Source organism: Biomphalaria glabrata, chromosome 1, assembly GCF_947242115.1.
Source record: "Biomphalaria glabrata chromosome 1, xgBioGlab47.1, whole genome shotgun sequence".
Lineage (NCBI taxonomy): Eukaryota > Metazoa > Mollusca > Gastropoda > Planorbidae > Biomphalaria > Biomphalaria glabrata.
The window spans coordinates 21,681,917-21,707,400 of NC_074711.1; the positions used below are offsets into that span (position 1 = coordinate 21,681,917).

At 37.9% G+C, this 25,484-nt stretch overlaps 2 protein-coding genes across 6 annotated transcripts in view; one reads left to right on the forward strand and one right to left on the reverse strand.

Annotated features, from left to right (window-relative positions):
• The window catches only part of LOC106074145 (uncharacterized), a 28,181-nt gene extending 3,458 nt beyond the window's left edge, over positions 1-24,723 (reverse strand). Inside the window, exons 1-4 of one of the 5 annotated variants that reach the window (XM_013234879.2) lie at positions 24,412-24,718; positions 23,592-23,722; positions 1,231-1,406; positions 44-198 (exon numbers count right to left, since the gene is read on the reverse strand). In XM_013234879.2, the coding sequence (XP_013090333.2) occupies positions 44-198; positions 1,231-1,400 (325 nt within the window). In that variant the 5' untranslated portion in view covers positions 1,401-1,406; positions 23,592-23,722; positions 24,412-24,718. Of the gene's footprint in view, positions 1-43; positions 199-1,230; positions 1,407-9,556; positions 9,648-23,165; positions 23,303-23,591; positions 23,902-24,411 lie in introns of those variants that run through there. The other 4 variants (XM_056028238.1, XM_056028237.1, XM_056028239.1 and 1 more) reach the window with 4 other exon arrangements.
• The window catches only part of LOC106074110 (28S ribosomal protein S11, mitochondrial-like), a 320,632-nt gene that overhangs the window by 219,808 nt on the left and 75,340 nt on the right, over positions 1-25,484 (forward strand). The gene's annotated exons all lie outside the window — the stretch shown is intronic.

Sequence of the window (25,484 nt, forward strand, 5' to 3'; positions counted from 1 at the left end):
CAACAGAACAAGAACTCTTCGATCTGAGCTAATCGAAACTTACCATCGGCTACCGACGAAGCGGTCTGATAGTTTAACACAAGGTTGGTATCGTCAGCTTCAAGGGTCATCGGAAAGGTCAAGTTTATCAGGAGGTAAGACTCTGTAAAGTTGAACTTTGTCACTTGACCTTCCACCTGAAGGTTGGAGACCTGCCGACTGAAAATGTGACACAGTGACAGTTTAATCTCTTAAAGCCTAAAGGAGTCTGTTCCATTCATTCTTTTCCTACGAATGTGATTCATCAAACTTGTCTAAATCCATTGTATCGGAGAGCAACAAGTAACGTAAGTAGCAAGACTTTTAATGAATCAGCTTTACTTGTGTCTCAGTTTCAAAACGAGGATAAACAAAAGTCTATTGACAACTAGCTGCACTCTCCCAGGGACCTGACTTTGGAGAGTAAACTAACTTTATACAGAGCTTAATTCATTTCTCTAACTTCCAATTCTCGGATCCAGTTGAGAGGTTGCATAATTTTTCATTGCCAATGACAACACATGAATCAATAAAAAAAATTAAACAATTAGTTATTCAATTAGGCGCAATGGCTTAGTGGTAAAGCGGTTGGCTTCCGAAACGGGGGTCCCGCGTTCGAATCCCTTGAAGACTGAGATTTTTACTTTCGGGATCTTTATGGCGCCTGCTTAAATGGGTACCTGACATTAGTTGGGGAAAAGTAAAAGCGGTTGGTCGTTGTGTTGGCCACATGACACCCTCGTTAATCGCAGGCCACAGAATCAGATGACCTTTACATCATCTCCCCCATAGATCGCAAGGAAAGGGGGACTAACTTTTAGTGGTTCAGTTGGAAGAGTGGACGTCCTTGGAATACGTGGCGTCCTGTTTTGAAAGCAGACGTCAAGCAGATGGGCAAGACGTGGGGGCAGTTGGAGAGACTCGCCCAGGACCGAGACGCCTGGAGGACACAGATTGTTGGCCTATACCCAGACGGAATCAGAGGCAGTGTTGAGATGACTATTTTTACATCAGTATCATTGTGTATATGTAGTCATATATCTATTTGTCTTAATATAGATCTATTTTCATTAAACCGAAAGACATTTTGGCTAATTTGATTTCTTTATAAAAAAAAAAAGAAGTCCCCTGTATTGAGCTTAAAGTAGAAAAATGAATATCGAAATTGAAGTTGCATAGTTTGACAGACTCGTGGAAAAAAAAGTTATTTACATTTTTGGATGGATTTTCGGCAAGTTGCGCGGGTCTTTCATGAACTCGTAGAGACTCGTTGAATCTATGGCAAGGTTCACTGCAAAAGTCTTGTCGGTTTGAATTTCCTGGCACATCCACCACAAGGCCACGGGTATTAAGGCCAGTAACACGTGGCTGTAAAAGGCCATCGTCGTCTGCAGAGTGTAGAAAACAAAAGTGTTTCAATGGGACGATTAAGTGATAGGTTTGAAAGTAAAATAGCAAACAACACAAACACTCTTGATGGGCGATACTTTAGTATAAGAGCTTGTAAAGAAAGAATTTATACTATCTGCCATTGAGAATCCGACGGATTAATTGACACAAAATAAAAGAAAAAATATAAACAATTAACAAAGTCACTATACAGTATAAACTATGACTCAAAAGATAAGGTTATATAAATAATTTTGTCAGACACACGAACTAAATTAAAACTTCTCATCTGATTTAAAATATTTTTTTTATTCTTTGAATATAGGTTTTCCTAAGTAACGAAACCTAGCTAAGTCACTAGTGACTATAGAAGTAGATTTAGATCTGCCACAGAAGATACTTATTTTATTAAAATAGCTTCTATAAGGCCTACAGTTTATCTTTCATGCTATAGCACTCTCTGTGTGATATGATCTGGTCTCTTCAGTGTAGATGTGGGAGAGGGGGTATCTGGGAGTAGCTATCCGTGCTGTCTTTGGCCGCTCTGCAAACACAATGAAGCTCAAATCGGGATTCGAACTCTAGCCCCCAAGCGGTTTATGCCACTCAGCTAGCTGCCTCATAAAGAACGTTTATTTTCTCATCGTCCCATTTCATTGACAGTCATTGCTTACAATGCTAACATAATTCTATGACACTATAACTATTTGTTCTTACTCTCTAGATAAGATAAGATAAGATAAGATAATTTTATTGGTCCAAATAAATGGAAATTAAGTTTGACTAGTCCGCTTGGGCATTTCATTTAAATCTGTCATATATTTTCAGAAAAAAAAAATTATTTGAACCTACGCTAGCTACAGTTAACACTAGAACTAGTGCATTGGCATAGGCTTCTGTTTTGTTTAGGACAATATAGGGTTATTTACTTTACTCATTCTTCTCTCCCTTTCGCTTTCTCCTCCTCTCTCCCCTTCTCTCTTTCTTTTCCTATTTCCCTCCCCAGCCCCCTCTCTTTCTCTCTCTCAAGCCACAAGTTTTAAAAAAATCAATAAGCCTTATACAATGACAAGTGTTAAACTAATTTGTTTCACGTTAAACCGTGTTTGTTAAATCCTTTCAATATATCCCCCACACAGTGTGTCACGACATAGATAGTCCAGAGCTCAAAGCTTAGACAAATGAAACAATAGCTCAATGTTACTCAGCGAACCATGAAAAAAGAGTTGCTAACTCCGATTCTACTATAATCTGTCCATTACCTGTATAGTTTGAATATAGAACACACAACAAGGGAGATAAAGAAGGCACTTCTCTTGAATCAATTAAAAAGCCATTACATCTCGAATTACGATCAATAAAGGCAAACCTTTTTTTTTTTTTTTTTTTAAATCTATTTATAGACGATCTCTGAGAGTACAATTAGGAATTACCACACACATATAGCCTCACACGAAATATTTAGAATCCATGTAAATTTTTTGAAATGTTGGATATTTTATGCTTATGCGCTTTGACAGGGGGTCGAAATATAAAAAAATCTTGGTTGTCACCCCATCATGTATTCACACCTTCATTCAGGATGGCTGCCTGGTCGTGAGCTATGTGCTGTTACTCAGATGATCCCGAGTTCGACTGCTTCCATCCCCTGCCGTCCTGCAGCAGGCTTGAGCTATGTGATCCCGAGTTAGACTGCTTCCATCCCCTGCCGTCCTGCAGCAGGCTTGAGCTATGTGATCCCGAGTTCGACTGCTTCCATCCCCTGCCGTCCTGCAGCAGGCTTGAGCTATGTGATCCCGAGTTCCACTGCTTCCATCCCCTGCCGTCCTGCAGCAGGCTTGAGCTATGTGATCCCGAGTTAGACTGCTTCCATCCCCTGCCGTCCTGCAGCAGGCTTGAGCTATGTGATCCCGAGTTAGACTGCTTCCATCCCCTGCCGTCCTGCAGCAGGCTTGAGCTATGTGATCCCGAGTTCGACTGCTTCCATCCCCTGCCGTCCTGCAGCAGGCTTGAGCTATGTGATCCCGAGTTAGACTGCTTCCATCCCCTGCCGTCCTGCAGCAGGCTTGAGCTATGTGATCCCGAGTTCGACTGCTTCCATCCCCTGCCGTCCTGCAGCAGGCTTGAGCTATGTGATCCCGAGTTCGACTGCTTCCATCCCCTGCCGTCCTGCAGCAGGCTTGAGCTATGTGATCCCGAGTTCGACTGCTTCCATCCCCTGCCGTCCTGCAGCAGGCTTGAGCTATGTGATCCCGAGTTCCACTGCTTCCATCCCCTGCCGTCCTGCAGCAGGCTTGAGCTATGTGATCCCGAGTTCGACTGCTTCCATCCCCTGCCGTCCTGCAGCAGGCTTGAGCTATGTGATCCCGAGTTCGACTGCTTCCATCCCCTGCCGTCCTGCAGCAGGCTTGAGCTATGTGATCCCGAGTTCCACTGCTTCCATCCCCTGCCGTCCTGCAGCAGGCTTGAGCTATGTGATCCCGAGTTCGACTGCTTCCATCCCCTGCCGTCCTGCAGCAGGCTTGAGCTAGGTGATCCCGAGTTCCACTGCTTCCATCCCCTGCCGTCCTGCATCAGGCTTGAGCTAGGAGATAATAATCTTCATTGCTGAAGGAAAGTCCTAGACTTACAAAACTAAACCAATATTACCGACATTTGAACATTATTAAATTAACATCACTATAATACAACACGTAGGGTAAAGTGTTTGGGTTCCGAACCCAGGAGTCTCAGGTTCCAATACGGGTGAAAAGTAGAAATTTGGTTTTCGGGATTTTTATGACCCACCTGAGTCCACCCAGCTCTAATGGGTGCCTGATATTAGTTGAAAGAAGTACTTTACTTTTTTTTTTTTTTTTTTTTACTTATCCAACAGGGAAGACAACAAAACAATGTGATGCAGACTTCCTAGGGTGCAGTCATCCAGGCCAAATGTTATCAGACATCTACTTCACAGGCGACAAACGTTTATGACTCCCAATAGTTGAGACAGAAAGTTGTTCATTTTACTTAGTGCTTACGAAATGTCCCTTGCATGGGCGTAGCCAGGATTTTTTTTCGGGGGGGGGGGGGATGGATTTTTTTCTCCCCCCCCCCCCCCCGACCCCTCCCCCCCCGCGAATTTTTTTAAAATATGTTTTTATGTGTGTACATAATCTTTATTGCATTCTGACCCTTCATTCTTTCGGAAGACGTTTATTGTACCCTAGAATAGGTTCTTCCATGGGGAGTGCTAGGAGCTCGCCCAGCGCGGGGCGAAGCCAAGCACTATTTCTGATATTGTAAGCCAACAAAATGCATATTCTGAGGTATCTACAGTGCATTTTCCTGCTATTAAAAAGTTTTATTTCAAAACCTAATGTGCTATTACTGACTTAGACCCTCCCGCGCCGTTCGGAGCATTTGACGTCAAGCTGTTTCCATAAAAATCTGTCACTGGTAATGTCTGAAGCCTCTTCCCACCTGCGATGAGGACCTCAATGAATGAGTGGCGTCAAGTTGTTCTAGGATATCATTGCAACTCTTCTTATGCGTAATTCATTTTGTCGGAGAACATGCCCCGCAAACCTCATGCGTCGCTCTCTCACAATCTTACTAAAGGGTCTCCCAGTTCGGCATAGGATTTCCTTGATTTAGACCAGATCTCTATAACTGACTCCTAAAATCTCTTAGCCATCTTTGTTGAGCCACATTTAGTGTTTTTCAATTTCGACAGATGACTATTCACTGCAGTTTATTAAGGGAGCCCTGCCACTGGTAAAAATGTGTAACCTCTCTTGAATACGCTCTTGCAATTAAGTGACTGTTGTTTGCTTTAGATTTTATATCGAAAAGAGATGTTTTATCGTCAAAATCATCTGTTGGGGGTTTTCGACCTCAAAATGCTCTGTAGGGGGATCTTAAACTCAAAACCATCTGGAGGGGTTTTAAACTTTAAAAAAACGCCATCTGTAGAAGAGGGGTTTAAACTCAAAATCCCCGATTGGATTGGCTACGCTCAAATAATTTTAGCTTTTTTTGTACTGAAGAGGTATTTTTTAGCATCAAACCCCTCTGAATGGGGGTTTAAACTCAAACCCCTTTTGGCAACGCTCATAGCATTTTGAGTGCGTAATTTGCTTTTTTTCTTACACTGAAGATGTATTTTTTAGCCTCAAACCCCCTGGCGGGGGCTTTAAACTCAAAACCCCTTTCGCTACGTTCATAGATTTTAGAGTGAGTAATTTGCTTTTATTTATATTGAAGATGTACTTTTTAGCTTCAAACTCCACTGGAGGGGAGTTTAAACTCAAAACCCATTTGGCTACGTTCATAACATTTTAAGTGTATAATTTGCTTTGTTTTTATTTTATTATTAAAGAGGTACTTTTTAGCTTCAAACTCCACTGGAGGGGAGTTTAACACTAAAAACTACGTCAAAACCCATTTAGCTACTCTCATAACATTTTGAGTGAGTAATTAGCTTTTTTTTATATTGAAGAGGGGGCTTATCGTAAATTTTGGAGGGGGTTTTTAAATCAAAATCTCCCTTAACTATGCTCTTGGAATTAGGGGATTTTCGTTTGCATTTTTTTTTTGTATAGAAGAGGGGGAGTTAACTGCAAAAACCCCAAGTAGGGGGTTTAAAACTCAAAACCCCTAGTAGGGGGTTTTAAACTCAAACTCCTGGTAGGGGTTTTTAAACTCGAGCCCCCCCTTGTAGGGGGTTTTAAAATAAAAAACCCCTGGTAGGGGGTTTTAAACTCAAACCCCCATTGGTTGTGCTGGGGCAAGTGATGGTTTAGTATTAAAATCTCACCTAAAATAAACAAAATCAAAGCAAAAAATCATTCACTAAATTCCGATCCCCCCCAATGGGGGGGGGATTTCATTTCGGGGGGGTTTGAACCCACAAACCCCCCCCCCCTGGCTACGCCCATGGTCACTTGTCATGTCGAGCTCAGTTTCTTGTAATGATTTGTTTCAGCAATATTAAATACATTCAAATATGCAAGCATATCTCTGGGAAATTATTAGCTAATGGCCACAAAAGAGAAAACTCTGGTTTAACCGTTATAATTTTTCAAAATATAATCATTTTAAAATTAAATTTGGTTTAGAGATCAGCGGACGTTCCCGATTTCATTCACTAAAGAATTAAATAAACAAATAGATGTTCAGGAACATTTTGTGCTTTCTTATGTAGAATTCAGTCTAGACTACTAACTTTTTGGCCTGGATCTAGCCTATACCACCAAACTAATATCTTCTATACCATATCTTTTACTAGATCCAGTATTCTAGTCTACATTACAGTCTTTTAATGTTTACAAAAACTGGATCTATCAACAAACTAGAATTTTATATACTCTTAACCAGGATTTTTTTCGCGTGGGAGGGGGGGGGGGTTAAATAAAAGCGGGAATATCCAATGATGAGTGCGAGACATTGATTTCGGAACAAATTTAATTTTAAGATGAAAAACTATAAAGGTCAAATTTCTGGGAAAATCGTTAGAGCCGTTTTTTGAGATTCATGTCAACCCACCATCTAAAAGATGAAGAGTTTGCAAGATAATAAGAGGTATTATAAAAACCATTCATGGAGATAAAAATGAAAAAGAAAGTTGGGCTCCCATTTTGATATTTTCCAAAAGGAAGTTAGACCAGACCTGGCAGATATTCCCAAGATCCTGTAACTAAAAAGATTCTTGATGCCAGTCAAAAGGCAGCAAAGTTGTAGATGTGGTTAATATTGACTACAGAGTGCAATGCGTTTATTTTTATTTTACAGTTTATTGATCCTGTTAGTGTCAGAGATTGACTTTCAGCTCATTGAATTTTTAATGTTCAGTTTCACCAAACCAGGGAATGTTCAAACCAGGGAATGTTCAAACCAGGGAATGTTCAAACCTGGGAATGTTCAAACTAGGGAATGTTTAATAACCACAGCCTGGCCCTGAATTATGAAGTGGTGAGATCCACTTTTCTAAGTCCAAAACGCCAGAAATAAAAATAAACAATGCAGTATCGGTGTAATAAATGAGTTGATAAAATGTCAACTTTGACTGTTCTTGACAAGTCACTAAGAAAGAAAGAGCTAGTAAAAAAAAAAAGTCTATATCAAGCCATACACCCTGAGATATTTTAAGTAGATGTGATGATTCAAGTTGGCAGCAGAAAGAAGCATAGCGTGAGAAGTAACCTCCCCTTGACGCAATGGTATTAATTACCCGCTACTCCCCCAAGAATTTCACTTGTAACTATTAGACTTCCTCTTTGAAGACCACCGTACAATGAAAACACACAAAAAAAAAAAAAAACTGATTTTCTTTATCTTTTCTTATCTTATATAATACAGAAGTTACTTCAAAAAAGAAGATGATTACGTCCTACGCGTCATGCATTTAGTCATGCATATTAACCAATGACTTAAATTCTGTCACTGATGTTCCTGGCTAGCTCAGGCAACTCATTCCATGCTCTAATAGCACTAGGGAAGAAGGAGCATTTGTACACATTTGTCCTAGCATATGGTACAAGAAATGTGCCTTTATCTTTGTGTCTTTCTGAATGTTTTCTTTACATAAAATGGACAATGATTATAAATAAGCTAACCAACTTGATGTAACAAAATAAGTTAGAATGTGTGTGTGTGTGTTTCTAAGCGTATAAACGTAGCTTTAGGTATATTCTGTGTGTGTGTGTGTGTTTTGTGCTTTGTATCTATGTTATGTATATAGATGTGTGAGTTTGAGAGTCAGTTTTTTTTTTTTTATTACAACTGACAATCTAGAAATGAGATTAGTGTGACTGGAGACATCACGTTTGAATGTATTATTGATTCTAAAGACTTTGAGGATGACGTCATTATACACGGCTACATATGTGAGTGGGTGTGTTTGTATTTGTGTGTGTGTGTTGGTGTGGGTTGTGTGTGTCTGTAGTGAGAAGGAATCACAAGCTAGAAGATAAGAGAACTATTTAGTGTTTATTGTTTAGAGACAGACTAAAGATAATGATCATGTATTTTTAATTTCGGGATCTTTGGGCGCCTCTGAGTCCACCCAGCTCAAATGGGTACCTAACATTAGTTGGGGAAAAGTAAAGGCGGTTGGTCGTTGTGCTGGCTACATGACACCCTCGTTAACCGTAGGCCACAGAAACAGATGACCTTTACATCATCTGCCCTATAGATCACAACGTCTGAAAGGGGAACGTTACTTTTTTAAGCCATTGATCAAAACCAAGTGTATATGATGGAGCTCTTGATTAATTCTAATGAATCAATTCTAAACCCAATATTTGTGGTCGCCATCCACAGACTGTTAGAGTCTACACACGCACCTAGATCTAATGGGCACCGGATGAAATGATTTGTACTAGTTTTAACATGATCTTTAGACAAAAAAAAAAAAAACGGCTAAGCCAAGTCGAGTGCTGTTAATGGAAGCTTTTATATATCTGAAAATAGGGGACCCTTCACGAATGCATTAACGGGACAGAATGAAAAGCGTAGAAGCGAAGGTGGGTTTAGATCTAAAGCCAGCTGGTACTGGAGTTAAAGAGTTGTTAAGTCCTGTGTGTCATAGCCATTAGTCTTTTAGTCTGATGAATGGCCGGGTCTAGTCTCTCTGTCTCTCTCTCTCTCACTCTCTTCCCACTCGGCGTCGCCTCCAAGGATAGATCATTTTAAAAACCATACGCATATAACAGTATATCACTGAATAGGGAAACAGAAAGAGAGAGACAGACAGACAGCGATGGTGGAGTGGCGGGAGGTAGTTATAACGTCAATGAAAATTTTGAAGTGGGAGGAAGAGGAATATATCCATTTCAATTTTGAGACGTCCTCCCCATACACACACGTACACCTACATAGCCACTCTCTCTATCACACACACCACACACACACTAGTTCATCGAAATAGAAGATCAGAGCACTGAAAGAATGTAAACTGTCATCAAATGTAAGAAAACAGTTGGTCTACGTTTACAAATGTAGTTTGAATGGTGAGACGTTTGTTGTTGTTGTTTTAATAATAAATATAACAAGCTTAATGTAGAACAAAAGCTTTGCTTAAAATTTATATAAACAAAAATACAACTACTGCACAATTCTTATGGTCACTTTTGTTAAGTTTTATTCCTCGGTACAAATAATATCAAACCTGAAGATAGAAGAAATATTCAAGATAATCCCGAGGAGAGTTCTTTCAAGAATTCTCCCACACGAGTGTATGTCTTAAGTGTGTACTACTTTTTAAGTGTGTGTGTGTGAGAATTAAATGTGTGTGTGTGTGTGGTTATCACTGCCCAAGTCAGGCAAGGTTACTCAAAGATGCAGCTAGCACCACTTCTAAAAGAGAGGCGAAAATAAACTAAGGCGATGCTCAACGCATTCAATGTGTGTGTGTGTGTGTGTATGTGTGTGTATGTGTGTGTGTGTATGTGTGTGTGTGTGTGTGTGTGTGTGTGTATGTGTGTGTATGTGTGTGTGTGTGTGTGTGTGTATGTGTGTGTATGTGTGTGTGTGTGTGTGTGTACTCGTTTTCGCGACAAGATGGTGAGTTTTTAATAGTATGCTATGGAAGGTTCTCAAAGCAGTAAGGGTTCCATGAGAATGTAACGAGTGACATAATTAAGGATTGAGAGAGAGAGAGAGAGAGAGAGAAAGAGGGGGGGGGGAGGGAGTGAAAGAGAGAGAGAAAGAAAAATGCATGGAAGGTTGGAGATAAACTGTGACAAAGCTCAGGAAAGAGAGAGAGAGAGAGAGAGAGAGAGACAGAGAGAGGCAAAGGAAAAGATTGTGAACATTGTAGAACAAGATGGAGATGGAGAGAAGAAAAAGACGTAAAAGAGAGAGTTTAATTCATGGATACAGAGGAGAGAAATGTATCAAATGAAAAAAAAAAGTAATGAGAGGTATAGCAGTGGCTTAGTTATGGTGGGTGATTGGGGGAGGGGAATTTGCAAATCCCCGAACCCCCACTTGTGGGGGGCCCCGAAATGAGTGTTCGATTTTTTTTTTACATTTAAAATTAAATACTGTGCTATTATCTCATGTCATGATGTCGAATGTCAATATTCAGGGGCCACTAAATAGGTAAAGACCCCCTGGGATCCCAAATGATGGCAAATTCCTAACTACGCCACTGAGAGAGAGAGAAAGTGGGAGGGGAGGGAGAACGATAGAAAATGGGAGAGGATTGGAAACATAAAAATATATGTCAAGAGAAAATATATGAAAAAAATCTCCATTAAAGTGACACCTCTGTAAAGTAATCTATTATGTCTAGCATCATCTTATTTAAGATCGCAACGATCGGGAGAAACATGACTAGGAGATGTAGAGTTCAAAGGTCTGTCTGACTAAGCTACATGTATCATACATGACTAGGAGGTGTAGAGTTCAAAGGTCTGTCTGACTAAGCTACATGTATCATACATGACTAGGAGGTGTAGAGTTCAAAGGTCTGTCTAACTAAGCTACATGTATCATACATGACTAGGAGGTGTATTGTTCAAAGGTCTGTCTGACTAAGCTACATGTATCATACATGACTAGGAGGTGTAGAGTTCAAAGGTCTGTCTGACTAAGCTACATGTATCATACATGACTAGGAGATGTAGAGTTCAAAGGTCTGTCTGACTAAGCTACATGTATCATACATGACTAAGAGATGTAGAGTTCAAAGGTCTGTCTGACTAAGCTACATGTATCATACATGACTAAGAGATGTAGAGTTCAAAGGTCTGTCTGACTAAGCTACATGTATCATACATGACTAGGAGATGTAGAGTTCAAAGGTCTGTCTGATTAAGCTACATGTATCATACATGACTAGGAGATGTAGAGTTCAAAGGTCTGTCTGACTAAGTAACATGTATCATACATGAGTAGGAGATGTAGAGTTCAAAGGTCTGTCTGACTAAGCTACATGTATCATACATGACTAGGAGATGTAGAGTTCAAAGGTCTGTCTGACTAAGCTACATGTATCATACATGACTAGGAGGTGTAGAGTTCAAATGTCTGTCTGACTAAGCTACATGTATCATACATGACTAGGAGGTGGAAAGTTCAAAGGTCTGTCTGACTAAGCTACATGTATCATACATGACTAGGAGGTGTAGAGTTCAAAGGTCTGTCTGACTAAGCTACATGTATCATACATGACTAGGAGGTGTAGAGTTCAAAGGTCTGTCTGACTAAGCTACATGTATCATACATGACTAGGAGATGTAGAGTTCAAAGGTCTGTCTGACTAAGCTACATGTATCATACATGACTAGGAGATGTAGAGCTCAAAGGTCTGTCTGACTAAACTACATGTATCATACATGACTAGGAGATGTAGAGTTCAAAGGTCTGTCTGACTAAGCTACATGTATCATACATGACTAGGAGGTGTAGAGTTCAAATGTCTGTCTGACTAAGCTACATGTATCATACATGACTAGGAGGTGTAGAGTTCAAATGTCTGTCTGACTAAGCTACATGTATCATACATGACTAGGAGGTGGAAAGTTCAAAGGTCTGTCTGACTAAGCTACATGTATCATACATGACTAGGAGGTGTAGAGTTCAAAGGTCTGTCTGACTAAGCTACATGTATCATACATGACTAGGAGATGTAGAGTTCAAAGGTCTGTCTGACTAAGCTACATGTATCATACATGACTAGGAGATGTAGAGTTCAAAGGTCTGTCTGACTAAGCTACATGTATCATACATGACTAGGAGATGTAGAGTTCAAAGGTCTGTCTGACTAAGCTACATGTATCATACATGACTAGGAGGTGTAGAGTTCAAATGTCTGTCTGACTAAGCTACATGTATCATACATGACTAGGAGGTGGAAAGTTCAAAGGTCTGTCTGACTAAGCTACATGTATCATACATGACTAGGAGGTGTAGAGTTCAAAGGTCTGTCTGACTAAGCTACATGTATCATACATGACTAGGAGGTGTAGAGTTCAAAGGTCTGTCTGACTAAGCTACATGTATCATACATGACTAGGAGATGTAGAGTTCAAAGGTCTGTCTGACTAAGCTACATGTATCATACATGACTAGGAGATGTAGAGTTCAAAGGTCTGTCTGACTAAACTACATGTATCATACATGACTAGGAGATGTAGAGTTCAAAGGTCTGTCTGACTAAGCTACATGTATCATACATGACTAGGAGGTGTAGAGTTCAAATGTCTGTCTGACTAAGCTACATGTATCATACATGACTAGGAGGTGGAAAGTTCAAAGGTCTGTCTGACTAAGCTACATGTATCATACATGACTAGGAGGTGTAGAGTTCAAAGGTCTGTCTGACTAAGCTACATGTATCATACATGACTAGGAGATGTAGAGTTCAAAGGTCTGTCTGACTAAGCTACATGTATCATACATGAGTAGGAGATGTAGAGTTCAAAGGTCTGTCTGACTAAGCTACATGTATCATACATGACTAGGAGATGTAGAGTTCAAAGGTCTGTCTGACTAAGCTACATGTATCATACATGACTAGGAGGTGTAGAGTTCAAATGTCTGTCTGACTAAGCTACATGTATCATACATGACTAGGAGGTGGAAAGTTCAAAGGTCTGTCTGACTAAGCTACATGTATCATACATGACTAGGAGGTGTAGAGTTCAAAGGTCTGTCTGACTAAGCTACATGTATCATACATGACTAGGAGGTGTAGAGTTCAAAGGTCTGTCTGACTAAGCTACATGTATCATACATGACTAGGAGATGTAGAGTTCAAAGGTCTGTCTGACTAAGCTACATGTATCATACATGACTAGGAGATGTAGAGTTCAAAGGTCTGTCTGACTAAGCTACATGTATCATACATGACTAGGAGATGTAGAGTTCAAAGGTCTGTCTGACTAAGCTACATGTATCATACATGACTAGGAGGTGTAGAGTTCAAAGGTCTGTCTGACTAAGCTACATGTATCATACATGACTAGGAGATGTAGAGTTCAAAGGTCTGTCTGACTAAGCTACATGTATCATACATGACTAGGAGATGTAGAGTTCAAAGGTCTGTCTGACTAAGCTACATGTATCATACATGACTAGGAGGTGTAGAGTTCCAATCTCTGTCTGACTAAGCTAAATGTATCAGGAATATCTAGATACTTCATACAACCTTCCACTGATCTATTCCCCGACCCAACCCCAAACTAATACAAACACCAGAAACAACTTGAAGGCGACTTGGAGTTTACATTGCCATCAACTCTTACTAAGGTCGACTGGCTGAGTAGCGAATTCAGCGGATACATCACACTACGTCGCCTCTATTTTGAAATTGTGTGCAGAAACTGTGCACACCGCTAGACTACTACGACAGACTGCAGTTTGAGACGCCCTGGCTCAATTAATTTTCAGTACTCCTATTCTCCTCCCCTTCTCAACACACAAAGCACACACTCACAGACACACACACAGACACACTCACAGACACACACACAGACACCCATGAAGTGCCGGAAATTGTTTTTGATGTTTAGCTGGTCCATTTATTTACTTTTCGGCCACAATGGAACATGCAGCTAGCCGCGGGCACTCCTTGTAGTCACCATACTTCACAATAAGACCTTTCAAACATCTCCTAAACCGCTCATTCCAGACCAAGATTCAAGCAAAAACAAGACGACGTCTCTTTATATTACATAGGTCTGTATCTAGCCAATAGATCAATAGAAGGAAGAAAACATTCATTTTGGGTTGTTTCGCAAGTGCTAACTTTTCCAAGTAGGTCACTAATAATACGTGAAATGCCGTTGTTATTGCTTTTTCGACCCCACCGATATCATATTTCCGTTTCTAAACTAGTATGGCTTGGAGGTTGGGGAAATGCTAAACGGCTCTCAAGTTTTTAAAAGCTGTATTTTTTTGTTCACAATGAAGCACATTTCTTGTGTTGGTAAATATTCTTGGAAATTCCAAAAGTCGATCACGTGGAGAGAGAACTATGCAGACTGGGCATGCGATAAAATAAAAAAAAAACATTCAAAATAAACGCTATAAAGAGTGTTCGTAAAACAAGAAAATAAGAAAAAATAGGCTACTTAAAAATAATATTTTAAAAAAGCTTATATTTAGCTTATTTGTATCAATTAGCTTGGATCATAGATTTAGACTAACATAAAAAAAATATTTTAAAATATTTTTAAAAAAGGGCGGGGGACGATCTGAAATCAAACTCATGGCTTATGCCTTCTCAGGAATCTCAAAACAACACGGTAACCACTCTGCCATTGGAGAGCTGATGAATATGGAATATTGTAGAGTTATCTTTTGTTTCGATAGTTTCGTCCTACTGTTTGGGTTTGTCATCACTAAGGCTCAGGCGACGACATATAAATGGGACTAATTTAGCTTATATCGCATCTTCAGTCAAGTACTATTTCTTTACCTTGTTCGAAATACCATACAAAATAATTTATTACCAATAGTTAATTAACTAATTGTGTGGCTTTTTACCAGACAGACAGCGTGTGTTGATATAAGCTTAGTAAAACAAAAATCTCAAAATTATAATGAAGTACTTCTAATCTCTTCATTTCAAGAACCCCCGTCGCTGTAAATATGATTCAGCTGACTTTTAAAATTTTTTTTTTATTATTATTTATCAAAATGTTGACATTGGCAGAATTTAAGTCATTGGTTAATATGCATGACTAAATGCATGACGCGTAGGACGTAATCATCTTCTTTTTTGAAGTAACGTCTGTATTATATAAGAGTGATGGTTATTTTTAGAGCAGTATCCAATAGGATTTATAATACATCAGGACGAAGTGACCTTCCCAAGACCCTGGGTTTCAAAGTGCATTTTGACCTTTTTATACTTATTCTGAAGTAATGTGCAAGGGCGTTTAAGTCGGTAGTAGACAAAAAGGCAGCATCAAAACAAAATCAAAAAGATGAATGCAAAACTCATGCCTGCATTGATCAATATTTCTTTTGTTACAGTTCAAAATTTATTTCAGTTCTTTTATTTTTATTATTATTAATGATAAAATAAATTTTTAAATGCCAGATTCTTTAGGGTTAGTCTCGAATTTATAATAGCTTCACTGAGACCATTTTTAAGCTAGTTAGCCTACCTTGAAATTTTGTATTTACTACAGAAAGTCAAAACTAGAAACAATTAGTCAATTTCCAACTTTGCTTGAAAATGTCAGACATTCTATAAAATGCATGGAGTTTGCACCTTGCCGGTAATGTTATAACTATGGTCTTTCATTTTCACGTTTAGTTTTTGAAGCCCTTTCATTGATAAAGTCCTAAGTTTGTATTACTCAACATACGAACACTTCTTTGTTTTAGAATGTGATAAAAATATTACTCCTTATATGTTACAAAATTACTGTTTTTTTATACTAGATAATTATAGTACATATAGTTTGGTATCATATAGTTTGGTATTTATCAAGATTATTACATATACTTTAGTCATAAAAAAAAACAGTCCTTGGGTAACGCAATTTACCTTTGTATCCCCTACCAAGGTATGACTACATATCTATGTCACATCTCGTGTTGTGTGTGGTTTCGGGCGAGGAGACAACGGATGCGTGAATACGTGATATTAAAGATGTGACATTCAGGGGCAATAACTTACATGCATTTATTGACACAGATTGTGGTTGCTTTGTGTGTGCATAGACAAAGATTGATCCAAGTATTTGCCTGGGATGAGAGAGGCTGCAGTGAAGGACAAAAGGTAAACTCGCGGCAGACTTGGCCGCTATGTTGACACGGAAAACACCTGGCCCGATGGCACCTCTCTCACTCCTCGACTTTCTCGTAACGAGGCTCGAGCCGAGAGATAAACATTGATCTAGATATCTTTACATATTTTTTTTTTTTACAAAGAACAATGCATACACAAGAATCATAAATTCATTGAGAAAGTGAGGGGGGGGGGTAGAGACAGAAACAGAAAAGAAAATGAGAACAAATAGACAGTGTTAGAGACAGTGTTAGACACACACATATTGTGTGAATTAAGGAAGAAGTTTTCTAAGCGTCATTTCCGTTCAGGCGATCCCAAGTGGTGGTGGTGGTGGGGGGGGGGAGGGAGACACGAGCATGGTTTCAAATAACATTTATCTCTACTTTCATTTACTTAGCCTATTTCCTGGAATTAGAAGTGGCAGGAGGGGGCGGGGTGCAAAAAAAAAGATTGAATGATTTTTTCCATAATAGAAACCCATCTTAATTAAGACATGACAGAGTGTCCCTGTTTGTACAGACAAACTGAACAGTTTGACGTCTGGACAGGTGGTCGAGCAGTACGATGACACTCGAATGGGTTAATCTACATGACTTCTAACTACAGTCCTTCTACAAAAGGTATGCATCATGCATATAAAAGCTGAAAACGAGTTCCCTACACATCAGGCACTAAGAGAAGCTTTGCAGGGCAAACTAAAACCAAACCAACTTGTTCCCTAGCCTCTGAAGAACAATGTCATCCAAAGCCCTAAATATCTCAGAGAATTGTTGGCTTCTATCTATAAAAGCTTTATTTTGCTCACAGGAAACTTTAGAATACCCTAACCTAGGTAGTAAGTCCTCAAGTCTTTCTGAGCATGAGACGATTTAAACATTTCTTACATTGTCGAGTCATGGAGTACCAAGATCTCAAGACAGAAGTACATGTTAACTACTCATTTAAAAATAACAAATTCGATCTGAGTCATGATTACGATTGAGTAGGTCCTGTCAGTAAAAGAATACCACAATGCAAAAACGTGCATCGGCTAGGATTTTGAATCTGCGCTGTAACTAAAAAGGAAACAGTTTAAAAGGGGACATCAGTCTACTAGTGCCGAGCTCTTGAATCCAAACAAGTTGAAAACATTTGTATTTCCTTAGATGCGTGTTTAAAAAAAATTATTGTAATTCAAAGGTCATATCATTCAACCCTATTAAATGTCTAATAGATACAATATAATACAAAGAATATGAAAGGTTATGTAGTAATCTAGTTAACAATAAAATAACATCAACAACATTATTGAACTATCAACTGTAGGATAAGTCATTTCATCAACTGCATGATATGTCATTGCATCAACGTATGATAAGTCATTTCATTAACTAGGAGAATTCACTTTGATAATTTATCCATAGACATTGTAAATGTAATTACGGAGCTGAAAATATGGAATTTAAGAATTATGTTTTTATTTGTAAGATTTTATGAAATTTGTGGTTCGTGATTTTAGTATATCGTGTGTGTGTGTGTGTGTGTGTAACTATGAAGTTTAAATGTAAAAAAAAAAGCTGTGTTTATCAACAGACAGGAAGTCTATGTGACGCCATCCTAAAGGCAACAACAGGTCCGAACAAACACATAGATCTGAGCCACAGTTGACAAAAAGACTTGGGTCAACTTCTTACATCTTGCTCGAGCTTTGAAGTGGGCTTAGAGTTACACTCTTGAATGTAAGGTGTAACTATTTGCAATGAGCTTGTTACCAGTAATGAGGTATTCAATTCACTATCTTAAAAACAATAATTTCTTGTTTGCCCATTAGGATATCTTTGAAAACGACATTTTAGTCATTAGGTGACAGGATTAGGTGTAACATGGAGTTAGATGACAGGATAAGGTGTAACATGGAATTAGGTGTAACGTGGAATTAGGTGACATGATAAGGTGTTACAAGGAATTAGGTGACAGGATTAGGTGTAACAAGGAATTAGGTGACAGGATTAGGTGTAACATGGAATTAGGTGACAGGATTAGGTGTAACATGTAATTAGGTGTAACAAGGAATTAGGTGACAGGATTAGGTGTAACATGGAATTAGGTGACAGGATTAGGTGTAACATGTAATTAGGTGTAACAAGGAATTAGGTGACAGGATTAGGTGTAACATGGAATTAGGTGTAACTCGTATGCACTCACGAGCCAACAATCCATAACCATCAATTTAAAACTTAAATTTAACATGGAATTAGGTGACAGGATTAGGTGTAACATGGAATTAGGTGACAGGATTAGGCGTAACATGGAATTAGGTGACAGGATAAGGTGTAACAAGGAATTAGGTGTAACAAGGAATTAGGTGACAGGATTAGGTGTAACAAGGAATTAGGTCACAGGATTAGGTGTAACAAGGAATTAGGTGACAGGATTAGGTGTAACATAGAATTAGGTGTAACAAGGAATTAGGTGACAGGATTAGGTGTAACATTGAATTAGGTGTAACAAGGAATTAGGTGACAGGATTAGTTGTAACAAGGAATTAGGTCACAGGATTAGTGTAACAAGGAATTAGGTGACAGGATTAGGTGTAACATGTAATTAGGTGTAACAAGGAATTAGGTGACAGGATTAGGTGTAACATGGAATTAGGTGTAACTCGTATGCACTCACGAGCCAACAATCCATAACCATCAATTTAAAACCATCAATTTAAAACCATCTCTTTATAGCCATCCATTTATGATCACCAATTTATAACCATTAAATTAAAAGTTTGACTATGTCATTCTGGGTGTTTCCAGAAAACAATCAGACTTAACTTAACTGATTAATGGATCAATTTTGCTGTAGATGTGTCATTCACCTTTAAGTACAGTGCGTCTTGTATCTAACGATTCTCATAATACCTCAGTTGTGCCTCTTCCTAAAGTTCTGAGCCCTAAATAACATAATGCCAGGTACTGTAACATTGTACATTTTTTATCCACAGGTTAAGAAACAGAAAAATTAAACAAGCAGACAAAAGAAACATTCGATTAAAATAAAATGGAGGCGATTAATAATGCAGACAGTACTATTCCTAACTGTGTTAATGAAGCTTAAAAATGATAAACTAGTGAAACTGATTTGGAACCTGAAATAACTTGGCTCCATACATTGTTGATCAAACGGAAAATATTCTTTAACAGGATATAAATCATCTCCCTTTCATTGATTTACTCTTCTGTATAAAAACTGGAAACTATTAGAATGTAAACAACTTCCTGTTTTCATTTCTATGGCTACCTTGACGCTTTCGGCTTTACCCTCGAGATAGGTATTATTCTAGATACTAGACGTTGAATGGCAGTGTATAATGTAGCTATTGCTAACTTATAAAATTGAGTGTCTTGGAATTTGTACAAAAAATAATGATTCATACAAAAAGATGAGAAATCGAACAAGATGATGTCTACGCATTTATCTACCCATTTAATTTTAGTAATTTTAAGAAATATTTCTATTGAAGAAAAAGAAAAACATAATCCATGTTGATCACTTACCTATAAAAATAACTTCCCTTTCTAGTAGGCATATTATAATCGAAAAAGAAGAAAAAAATCGGCATCTTCCTGTTTATATATTTATATATTAAAATTAGAAATGAAGATTACTTTTAAACATATCAAATGAAAGTTGTTGTTTTTTTCCGATTGATTCACAGGAACGTGGTCAATGTATGTTATCTTATCTTATCTTATAAAATACAGACGTTACTTCAAAAAAAAAAAAGATGATGATTACGTCCTACGCGTCATGCATCTTGTCAAGCATGTTAACCAATGGCTTAAGTTCTGCCAAGTCACTAGTTTTCCTGGCTGGCTCAGGCCATGCTCTAATAAACTAGGGAAGAAGGAGCATTTGTACAAATTTGTCCTAGCATATGGAACGAGGAATGTGCCTTTATCTTTGTGTCTTTTTGAGTATTTTATAAGGTTTTGTATTTGAAGATTATGGTTCAGTGTTTTATGCTACTTTACTTTGAAGTCTTCTCTCCTGGAGGCTTTCTAAAGTACCGATGCACTGAGACCTTGTTTCAATGCAAAACATTTGCCTTCCCTCCTACTGTTATGCATGCCCTTTATTGTAAACCCTGTTTGCCTTCTCTCTCTGGCTACTCTCTATGCATTCTCTCTAACTACTCTCAAGACATTCTCTCTGCCCACTCTCTATGTCTTAATACTTTCTCTCTAAGCCTTCTCTCTCTGTCTACTTTCAATACCTTCTCTTTGCTTACTCTTTATACCTTCTCTCTCTGCTTACTTTCTACATCTCTATAGATAGATAGATAGATAGATAGATAGATAGATAGATAGATAGATAGATAGATAGATAGATAGATAGATAGATAGATAGATAGATAAACTGAGCATCATGAAAAAAAAATAAGATGCCTGAAATTGCCCCAATTCTTTAATATAAATGGGTAACCATTTCATAATATTAAAGATGTATTATTTATAGTGTGACTTACAGCACACATTTGTTATCAGTTTAGCGGCGCAGAAGAAATGCTTTGAAGTTTCAAGTGTCATGCTTATAATATTGCATGCCTTTCCTTTATCTGACATATTCTTAACTATTCATACAAGAGACTCTTATCTATGTAGTAGAAAAAATAAAAATAATTTTTGATTTAATTTTGATAAAGGCCCCACTGTGCTGTATGGATCTATGTTCAATATTTAAGTTCAGAGCATTGAACCATTGAACCTCCTTCTGATCAGGTTATCCCGTAAAAGCTATTTTCAAAATAATCTTATGTCTATGCAACTATTTTCCAGTCGTCTGTCTTTAATGATGTATTCTCCTTTATCGGTTGACGTTCAAACATGAGGTCAATGTACCACTTGTCCTCATGAGGACGTCTTGGTTATAAAAACTGCGCGCCAGTGGCCATTTCACTATTGCCGCTTTATCTGTTACGTAATCATTTGCCTGGCTTTCTTTCCATATTATTGTTTGCTAGCGACCCCTCCAGGTCATAAAGCTTTGAGCAGAATACAGGTATACAATCATTCAGCCATTACAAAATGATGGTAAGCAGGCAGTAAGTGCGCCTAGGTGCTGAATTTCACTATCGTTTATAAGTCCCTTCTTAAAGGCAAATGACAATGGCGTAGCTATGAATTTGAGGGCCGGGCAGGGGGCTTGACCTTTTTTAGGGGCCCCTGTATTTTTGACATTCGACATCATGACATGAGATATAATGGCGTAACATCTAATGTAAAATCAAATTTCGGACACTCATTTGGGGGACCCCACTCAAGTGGGAGCCGGGGGGGGGGGATTTTCAAATTTGACATCACCCTTCCCCCATCCTAGCTACGTCACAGGAAAATGACAATAGTAGTAATAATAATAATAATAATAATAGTAATAATAGTAATAAAGTTCTTGGTCCCGCTCCTACGGCATCCTTTCGTTGATTCTTTGTTTTTTTATTTTTTTTATTTTTGTTCTTCCATTTCCTCCACCCAGTCATGTAAATTTGCATTTTATTTAATGAGTTCTTTTTTTACGTGAAGTCTAAAATTTAAAAAAATAAACAGAAGGGGCGGAAAGAGGAGGGTGGTGAAGGAAGAGATTAGAAATTTTTTGTTCAACTAGCGCCTTAGTCTACAAATGTGGGGGAAAAAAAAGATGATAACAATCTAAGATTGTTTGTCTAGTCATTTTGACATAGATCTTGTTGCTTTTATTTTCAAATTGTAATAGCCTATAATTTATGCGTCAACTCCTTGAATACATTTATCGCTTGTCTATTTTTAATCAGTCAATACAAATACACATGTTAAAGTCCCTCACTGTGTAGTGTAGCTAAAGAGTTAATAGAAAACCTTTCACATTCTTATCTTATCTTATATAATACAGACGTTACTTCAAAAAAGAAGATGATAACGTCCTACGCATCATGCATTTAGTCATGCATATTAACCAATGACTTAAATTCTGCCAAGTCACTGATGTTCCTGGCTAGCTCAGGCAACTCATTCCATGCTCTAATAGCACTAGGGAAGAAGGAGTATTTGTACAAATTTGTCCTAGCATATGGGACGAGGAATGTGCCTTTATCTTTGTGTCTTTCAGAGTATTTTTATTAAACTTTGTTTTTGTATTTGAAGATTATGGTTCAGTGTTTTATGTATGATTGCTACTTTACTTTTGAGCCTTCTGTCCTGAAGGCTTTCTAAATTTAGTGATTTTACTAAAGGTGTTACTCTAGTCAAATGTGAATATTCGTTTGTTATGAATCGCACTGCTCTATTTTGTGTCTGTTCTAGTTTCTTAATGTTTTCTTGAGTTGAGGGGTCCCAAACGGAGGATGCATATTCTATTATTGGCCTAACCAAGGTTAAATAACATTTTAGTTTTATGTTCTTATTTGATTTATAGAAATTTCTTTTAATAAATCCTAATGCTTTGTTTGATTTTTTTGTAGTTTCATCAATATGTGGATTCCATGACAGTTTTTCATTTATTATAACACCTAGGTATTTTGCGTTTTTAGTCTGTGTTACTGGTTTGCCATGAATAAGATAAGTGGAATTAATTTGTTTTAGTTTTTTTGTTACTCTTAACAACTGACATTTTTCTGGGTGGAAAGACATGCTCCAATTTAATTCCCATTTCTGTAATTCATCTAATTCTCTTTGTAAAATATCTGTGTCTTGTGTTGTTTTTATTGTTCTATATATTATGCAATCGTCTGCAAATAATCTGACTTTTGTTCCTGAAGTAATGCAATTTGGTAAATTTCTTTTTCTTTAAAAATTAATCTCAGTTTATAAGGATGTAAGTCAAGCTCAAGAACAACAACAATAACAAAACAAAAACAAACAAAAAAAAAACATAGCAAATGTGTTTTTCTAAAAAGTCATCTATCATGCTCGATCCAATAATATCTGTCCATGACCAAGCCCCCAATTAAGTCTAACTACACTGAACGCATACGTTTTGTTGGATACATCCGATCTAATCTTATAAACCTCAGATGTACCTTTATAAAGACAACATAACTGCGTTCTACATGTGTTAATCTAGTCGTGCATGTTAATGTGAGACTTAAACTCTGCTAACTCATTGGATGTCCTGGCTAATTCTGGCAATCCATTCCATGCTCTAACTGCATTAAATCTAGGGAAGAAAGAGCACTTGTAAGAAATTCGTCCTAGCATATGGAATAAGAAAATTGCCTCTATCTTTATCACACTTCACCTATTAGTGAGATATCATTGCATCTGGGTCCACAGGCTTCTTGCTACCATATCCCAGTAAAAAATGTGGTGGTCATATCAAGTATGAAGTATACGATTAATAACATACCTCTCTTTTAATATAAAAACAATTGTATTATGTTTTAACCTCATGCTTTGTTAATGTGATTTACTCCAAAGGCAAAGAATAGATCTAGATCTCTACTTACCCCTGAAACATCTAATAATCCCTGTTAAATATAAAGCCGTGTGATCTTGTCAGATTGTTTGCTGTTTTATTTTGTGCAGTGACGTCCCTTGGTTGCTTAACCCCGATCAGGACACTCCACAGGACAAACTGCTGGGAACGCAAGACAAAATCTGCAGTTATACTCTCTCTCTCCTTCTGCCACCGTCACCCCATTCATCTTTTCTACAGCCGTCTTCACGCTTAACTGCAATTAGCCCGCCAGTTGAGATGTTCCGTGAAGCTATCAGAATATACGATACTTCACGTGAGCTGATTCTCCGGATCGTCTGCGAAGCACCCTTCCCCCCCCCCCCTTTTTTTTTTTTATTCAACTCCATGCCAGAACAATGCTAGCCTGGGAGCCCCATTGAAAGAATGGAAAGAAGAGAGATATTATATCTGTACAGTGCCCCTCCCCCGTTTGCTGTATGCAAACACACACACACACCAAGACAAAGTCCCATAACTCCGTCTTGTCACAGTCTGCAATTATCTCTTGTTATCTGAGGAGGCTTAATAGTTGAATAGAAATAAATGCAAAAAACGTCTACGGCTGGTGCGTGACTAGAAAGGGAAGTTACATAGATCTAGGTGTTTCAAAAAAGTCATTTTGTATCACACCTACATTTTTTTAAAAATAATATTCTATTAAAAATGTTAACTATAATTAAAATCTGAGGTGTAATTTGCTTAAATGTAATGTGTAATGTGTTTAAATCTAACCTGTAATGTGTTTAAATTTAGGTGTAATGTAATATTAGAGCCTTGTGAAGTGTGTCGGGTCATTTGATTACACTTACCACGTCAGTGTCACATTTCCTTCGACAGACGTACTCCATAGACAATGTTCCAGCACTAAGTATAGAGCGTGGCCACATGACCAACATAGCCAACTAGATAGAGATGAATACATAGACAATGTTCCAGCACTAAGTATAGAGCGTGGCCACATGACCAACATAGCCAACTAGATAGAGGTGAATACATAGACAATGTTCCAGCACTAAGTATAGAGCGTGGCCACATGACCAACATAGCCAACTAGATAGAGATGAATACATAGACAATGTTCCAGCACTAAGTATAGAGCGTGGCCACATGACCAACATAGCCAACTAGATAGAGGTGAATACATTGACAAGTTTACAATGCAATAAATAAACTTAGACTCAATGTGCTATTTTTAGCAGGTATCATAAATACATTGTAGCTTATATCTTTCACTGGCCTTCTAGAGTGTTGGCATGTGATCATTATATAATATTATACATATATATATCCGTGATAGCATTTATTTATTTAGACTATCTATACACGTATTGTTATAAGACCGAGTCACTTTGTTCCTTTATTTCAAAAGTGAAGCAAGATATCTTGTCAAACGTCTTGTCTATTTATATATTAGAGTCACGATTCCATTTTTAAAGGCTCCGTCGGGCATAGCTGCTGTTGTGTTTGTTGAGTTGTCTGTCACGTTCAGAATAGTTCAGTTAATCTTCTATTGGAAATCTGATTTCATTGCCGAGGCCATCTAGCTCGAAATAGATACAAGAGCTATTTTTGGTCCGAAGAAAACTTTACCTTTTATAACAAAGCTTATATCAACTCAGTCTGTCTGATAAAAAGTTTGTACACGTTATTTCTCCGACACCCAATCTCAGATCAAGCTTAAATTTTGCACAATTATTTCTTTTACCTGACAAAAGAATAATCAATAACAAAAAATAACCAGTTAGTTGGTAATTAATTATTTTCTTTGGTATCGAACAATGTAACGAAATTGTACTTGACTGAGTAGTGGTATAAGTTGTAGAGAGAAATTGGTCGCTACTCTAAAGTTACAGCTAACAATAGATAACTATAAAACTTTCTA